Source organism: Phragmites australis, chromosome 12 (genome assembly GCF_958298935.1).
Source record: "Phragmites australis chromosome 12, lpPhrAust1.1, whole genome shotgun sequence".
Lineage (NCBI taxonomy): Eukaryota > Viridiplantae > Streptophyta > Magnoliopsida > Poales > Poaceae > Phragmites > Phragmites australis.
The window spans coordinates 3,450,561-3,457,302 of NC_084932.1; the positions used below are offsets into that span (position 1 = coordinate 3,450,561).

Sequence of the window (6,742 nt, forward strand, 5' to 3'; positions counted from 1 at the left end):
TCAACACTATGTTCTCAGTTCTGTGCTGCTGCTGTAAGATTCGGTTGTAACACGAAGGTAGCAAATCCACTCTCTTCTCAATGGTGCATTCGAGATAGAAGGAGAAATGCACCTGGTGAGTTTGAGATGATATATATACACAGGTTTACAGTTATGAACACAGTGAAATTTAAGGAAATGCAAGTTTGGATTTTATTTTATTTTTCCTTTTGAGAGGGTTTAAATTTAGTTTTTTGTAAGCCCGTGTAACAGGCCCCCTCGGCCCAATTTTTTCTTTTAATTTTCTTTTTCCCCCTTACCTGCGGCCCACCATCGCTCCGTCTCTCGCTCTGGCGATTGGACGCCGGCGTCCGTGCCCCACCTCTCCCCGGCGCATCAACGCCGGCGAGTCCTCGGGCGAAGACCGCAGCGCAGCTCGGGCGGTAGCCGGAACTGAGGAAGAAGCCGCGGTGCGGGTCCTGCTCGGGCGCACAACCAAGCTCCCTGCCTGTCTCGGCGGCCTGGTCGCCTTCGCGGGTTCGCCTCTCTCTCCTCCCCACGATCCCACCGCAATCACCGGCGCAGGGAGGGGGCGCCACGGTGATCTCGCGGAACGTTGTGGGGGCTGAGGGAACAAGCAAGCGGAGGAGGACGCGATGGGGTCCGTGGATCTGATTGCCTCCTGCCTCGACTCCATCCGCCAGGTCCGTTCTCTACGCGACTTCCTGCTGATTCAGGCGCTCTTGGTTACTTGGTTTTTCATACGATCCGGTGTAAAATTTAGCGAGATTTGCTGGTTTAATGTTCGCGGTTTCCAAAATTTCTCTGTTGCGTTGTGCAAAAGAAACCTGACGAATGTGCCCGATTGGAGCAATTAACCTGTTATAAAAAAAGCCGTCTTTTCGCCTCCCGGACTTGAACATGCGTTCCTTTTCGGTACCAAATTTAATGTCTTCCTGTGTGCATCTCACGACGGCAGAGGCCAGGATAGTAGTAGTACTTTCAGTTTTCTGAAAAAAACACATTTAATATCAGAATGCCTGATAAGAAAAGTTAAGCTGTTTCGTTTGTGAAAATATTATCTTTTTAGCTGCTGAACTAATAATACATTTTTTGTAAGTAACTCAAGTTGTGGGTAATTTGACAAGAAACGCTTGTATAATGAATTCTGAATGTCAAAAATCTCATCTTTTCAGCTTTGAAGAATTAAGTTTATTTACTTATTGTGGTTGCAGATTGGAGATGAGATTGTGGATTCAATAGTGTACGCCGATGCCGGCACTCTGGAGTCGTTTCAGTTCATAGGAGCGTTCCCTCTTCTTCTTGAGCTTGGCGCTCGTGCTGTGTGCAGCTTGGAAAACGCATCTCCTCTCGATGCTGTGAGATTACTTCACTACCTTGCTACCAGTTCTTAACTTGCAGTGGGAAGGATGCTTAATTTGAGTGCAGAACTGAATGCAACATGTTTGGTCCATCAAAGATCAAGCAAGTAAATACATGTCTAGCACACAAATGATAAAATATTAGGAAGCATTTGTGATTATATTTCTGGGCAGAGTTCTCTAATCATGGCAAACTTGACGCTGAATAGGGATGTAGTCATGTAAACAGGATCAGCTTTCATTAGCAGCAGTCACTTGCTCTCTTTAGAATTATAGGGAGAGAGCTCTTATGACAGTGATGCAATATTCTCCAGTTGTAGCATGAGAGGAATGTTTTTATGATAATTTCTGTATTGTACTGCTCTGTGCCTGCATTCTGGATATTGTTTATGAATAGCAGCTGCTAGGAGGATTTTTTTTATATTATTTACTAAGTTGGTATTGAAATATTTTCTCAGTATTAAGTTGGAAGACAAGTATTACATTTCGCCAATGACATTTTATTCCAGATGGATGGCCATTAGACGACTCCTTTTTTTTCTTTTGACCGGAAACAGCAGGGGAGGCCCCTACTGTGTTTTGTACTAAAAAAAGAGAGTTTATGTACAAGAAGAAAATAGAATGTACAACACAAAGAAACATTTAGAGAATACTCAGCCAACTAGTCATATCATCCTTCAGCAACTGTTTCGCCCAATGGATAACCAAGGTGAATTCAGTCCTGAATTCTTTCTTTCATCTAGGGAGAGATTATACTTCTCTTTTCAAAATGAATGTTTTTGTTAAGTACTTCCTATTGCTATTGGTCTTACAACATCTTAAAATTTGTATAATTGACATATCTCTTTTGTTCAGTTCTTTTGATGGATTGGAAGTGCCAAGCCCAATAACCTTCTTGTTAACTTCATGAAACGATGTTATGTTCTTCTACTCTTTACCTGATCACATGTTGTATCCTGTATTTTGCAGGTTGCTGACTGGCACTCAAAATTTTCTTATCCAGTAAGGAAGATTGTAGTACTTACATCCCGCCTTCTTAGTGATGCACATCGGTATATTCTGCGATGCCTGGGCAACAATCGAACTGTTTCGCATTGTACTGTGCTGACAGCTATTTCCGAGGTGCTTCACCACTGCAAGAATATGTTACTTGTGATGATTGCCTGTGAAGTGCTTGAACATCCTGCTAATTAAATTTATTTTCTTAAACTAAAATTCTCTTGATAGAAAATTACCTAAAGTATCTGGTTGGCCCTGAAATTCCTATTTACTTATCTTTTTTTTTTAAACAACACATTATACCTGATGAGTACCGGTAAAACTTCTTTAACTGATGGTGTTTTCTCTGAAATCCATGGTAAATTCTGCATTGCTCAGAAAGAAAAAAACAAGGAATGCATATCTTGCTATTGTTATTCGTCTTGTTTTCTTAGAACACTTTGAAGCTATTTCAAAATACCATCCTAATTTTGTTCAAGCGGCTTTTTGAATCTTTTGGGAAAACTTACTGCAGATTGGCCACTCATCATATGTTAATTCTCCACTTGGGCCAGATGCTTTCCGGGAGTATGAGACATTACTCATTCAGGACCATGAGGAGCTTTTTAAAAAGCATGAGAAATCAGACAAACATAAAGATAATATTCATTACACAGGGAGTGATTTCACCTCAGACACTGATAAAAATTCTAAGTGGGGTTCTGGGGTGCATTATGGCCCTACTTCTGACTCCAGCCCGACGAAAAGGGCTTTGTTTGACTTAGGCCAGGTAGAAGAAGCAAGCGGGAAGGGGATGTCTGTAACTGTGTGTCACTTTCCGATGATTTTCTCTCCTATTTCCTCAAGGGCATTTGTTTTGCCTTCTGAGGGCATAATTGCTGACTCATGCTTGTCGAATCAGCATGAAGATTCCCTTGGCCCTGGTCTACCCTCCATATCTACTGGTAAACCTTTTGATAGTGATGAGGTTCCTCCAGGAGTGACCTTGACTGCTCAGTTCCTGTACCATTTGGCCAATAAGGTAATGATTTATCTCATAGGGTATACTATATGCTATTGACTTCTATTTGTTTTTTAAGGGTATAACCCTTTGTTGATCAAATTCTTCATTACGAAATGTGTGTAGATGGACCTAAAGCTCGATATATTCTCACTTGGTGATACATCAAAGGTCGTTGGGAAGCTGATGATGGATATGTCAAGTCTATATGATGTTGGTCGTAATAAGAGATCTGCTGGTCTACTGATTATAGATCGTACAGTTGATCTCCTAACTCCTTGCTTCCATGGTGACTCATTTCTTGATAGGATGCTTTCCTCGTTGCGACAAAAGGAAAGGATGTTGTCATATTCTGTGGCGAAAAATTCGCAAACTCCAAGCAAGCATTCTCAAGCTACTGTTAAACGTTTCCCACTGAATATAAAGGTTCCTTTTGAAACGGTCTTTAACAAGGAAGAACCTAAGAGTAAGATTAGTATGTTGTCTGAAGGTATCATGTCATTTGTGTCTGGATGGAACTCTGCTGAGGTTGACTCTGAAGCTACCTGGCTACCTGATTATGCTGACAAAGCACATGATGACAAACTTGGCAGTGAACTTAGCACCCTAAGTGGTTCACTCCTATCCAATTATGCTGGAGTACGCTACTTAGAAGCATTACTAGACAGAGGGGCGAAAGACGGATTAATGCTAATTAAAAAATGGCTTATTGAAGCTCTGCAGCATGAGAAGCTATCCTCTGCATCTAAAGGTCGACAAGGAGCCACTTCTGTTTCAGAGATTCATTCTATGGTGCAAATGCTCTCTCGAGATCAGTTGTCCTTGTTAAGAAACAGAGGAGTTATCCAGTTAGCTCTGGCTGCTGAAATGACTCTTCAAGAGCCTCAAAGTTCTCGCTGGGACGCCTTTACAAGCGCTGAGAGAATATTAAGTGTAACATCTGCAGAGACAACTCAAAGTCTTGCCAGTGAGCTTCGTGATTTCATCAACACTAGCACTTCAGTGGAATCTCACAAACAAGCTGATACAATGGAGTCTTCACAGGGCCTACTTAGTTTCCAGGATGTATTACTTCTAACAATTATTGGGTATATCTTGGCTGGTGAAAATTTCCCTACATCTATCGCCGGTGGTCCCTTTTCTTGGGAAGATGAGCGGTCTCTTAAGGATGTCGTGGTGGACTCTATCCTTGAACGACCATCATCTGTGAAGTTGTGTTTCCTTGATGGCCTGGATAACGAACTTGAAGCTAAAGCTAGATCCAAAGATGGCGAGAGAAATAATAAGGACTCCACTGAGCCAGCATCCATTACTGATGATTTTGATGACGAATGGGGTAACTGGGATGACAATGACAATACCGATCACCAAAAGGAGGAAGCTTATGGGGGCATGCAACTTAAGTTGGAAGTGCGAGATAGGATTGATCAACTTTTCAAATTGTTTCACAAATTGTCCAGCATGAGGTTAAGAAACCAAGCTCTTGGAGAAGGTCTAGCAGCATTGAGTAGATTTGAGACGGATGGCTACTCAAGGAAAGGTTTGCTTTATAAGTTGCTACTAGCTCTCTTGTCGAGGTATGATGTACCTGGCCTCGAGTATCATTCATCAGCTGTTGGCCGTTTATTCAAAAGTGGATTAGGGAGATTTGGGCTTGGACAGGTAAGTTTCTCAGTTAGTTTTACTTGTACTTTCTTTTTGTTTTATCTCTTTATTTGCCCTTTCCAAACTATTGTTTTATTTGCAGTCTAAACCAAGCTTTGGTGATCAAAGTGTTCTTATCATTTTTGTTCTAGGGGGTATTAATACTCTTGAGGTATGGTCCATTTTCTTTGGTTTTAGTTATTCGATCATGTCATGATTCAAGTCCTTTGTTTCTCCCAGAGTGTTTTGTGTTTACATGAATATTTGACTCTATCAAACTAAAATGAAGCTACCACTAGCTTTTAATCACAACAGAAATCTGTCATATCTGTCATTTATTATTCTACGAAGAATGATATTTTAGTCAATTGACCATCTACGATAGCATAAATTTCGTTTTGTTTTTGTATAATGAGTTTATCTTGGTACGAAGGAAGGAATCTTACCTTCGCAATATTGATTTCCATATTTTTACATTGCACCATATATTTTTGTGCTTTTTCACTGTACTTTGGAAGTGTACAGTTCAGTGCATTATTTTTTAAATTGTCCTGTAGAATTTCAAAATCTGGCTCTGTAACATTAAGTTTTAGTGACTGCAGTTTTAAAAGCACGTGTATTAATCTGCATCTTCATACAATCTCCAAAACTCCAGCTTGTTTTCTCTTTTGAAAAGCAGAAGTTGAAACCATAATTCTTGGTGTCAGACAGTAATAGTGTGTAATAACGGTGTCCTAACAAACCAAATGATCTCTTTTATGCAAGGTCCGGGAAGTCATGACGGCAATCTCAGAGAGCAGTAGACCAGATGTGGAGCTTGTTCTTGGTGGTACAACACTTCTTACTCCAGATGACATGTTTGAGTTGATGTTGGGCTCGTCAAGCTTTACTTAGGCTCAACCTTCACACTTGAGAAGCCTAATGCTCTTGAATCCTGACATCATGGGGTGGTGCACAAGGCATTTGAATAAGACTTTAAGGAGCCCAGATGATTGACCCAGAGCATTTTTCAGAAATTTTAGTGTCTGGTGAGAGTGTATTGTCGATGCTACTAGAAGCAAGCAGTTAGTAATTCGTAAGCATCCTTGGGGACCTTTTTAGTAAAATACACTGGCAATAACGGCTTTTGCAATAATCTTCAGGAAAACGCACACATTGCTGGAAGCTATAACTAACATATGTGTCTTATTGAGGCAGTGGTTGACATATTTTCATCTTAAAACATCAAGAGGTAGCAAACAAAAGATAAGTCTAAATTAACCTGCTAACTGTACACTTGCAACCAGCATGAACTTTTTAATGGTTTTGAGCATTTGTTTTGCTCCCAAGAATCTCTTGTCGGTACATTAACTAGCATGTAAATCTGTGTACATTGTATGGTTGTGATATGGAAATTTTGGAGATTTACTAGTCTGCACAACTGTCAAATATCTGTTGTAAATTCGTCCAAAGTAATCTCCTTGATTCAGTAGTTTGTATTCAGAATCATGTCCCTAGACTTTTGGCCCCTCAAACGAGCTCAAGACTTGGAAAGAAATCTTTGTATAGTTGGAATGGAGTCTTTGTGATATCCAATTGATGTACAAGGGTCAAGGGTACCTTAACACTATCTTGTTAGTCCATATAACAATTCAGATACACATTGGCCAAAAAGGGCAAATAAGATAAAAGCAGAAGTACATGGAAACATTAAAACTGTGGGATCTGCCTGACTGCCTCTGTGTTTTTGTTCCTTAAT

General features: G+C 40.5%; 1 protein-coding gene across 1 annotated transcript; it reads left to right on the forward strand.

Moving 5' to 3' along the window:
• Positions 1–248: 248 nt before the first annotated feature.
• LOC133886727 (sec1 family domain-containing protein MIP3-like) lies at positions 249–6,417 on the forward strand. Its single transcript, XM_062326520.1, has 7 exons — positions 249–683; positions 1,215–1,358; positions 2,331–2,483; positions 2,875–3,381; positions 3,487–5,022; positions 5,108–5,176; positions 5,770–6,417. Exons 1-7 carry the CDS (start codon positions 636–638, stop codon positions 5,896–5,898), a joined length of 2,586 nt encoding a protein of 861 aa, XP_062182504.1. The 5' UTR covers positions 249–635; the 3' UTR covers positions 5,899–6,417.
• Positions 6,418–6,742: the final 325 nt, after the last annotated feature.

Bases quoted from the DNA above. Each gene is read 5' to 3' on its own strand.
- LOC133886727 (XM_062326520.1), top strand. From the start codon at position 636: ATGGGGTCCGTGGATCTGATTGCCTCCTGCCTCGACTCCATCCGCCAG. The intron at 1,359-2,330 runs GTGAGATTACTT...TGTATTTTGCAG, and splicing joins ACGCATCTCCTCTCGATGCT to GTTGCTGACTGGCACTCAAA. The intron at 5,177-5,769 runs GTATGGTCCATT...CTTTTATGCAAG, and splicing joins GGGGTATTAATACTCTTGAG to GTCCGGGAAGTCATGACGGC.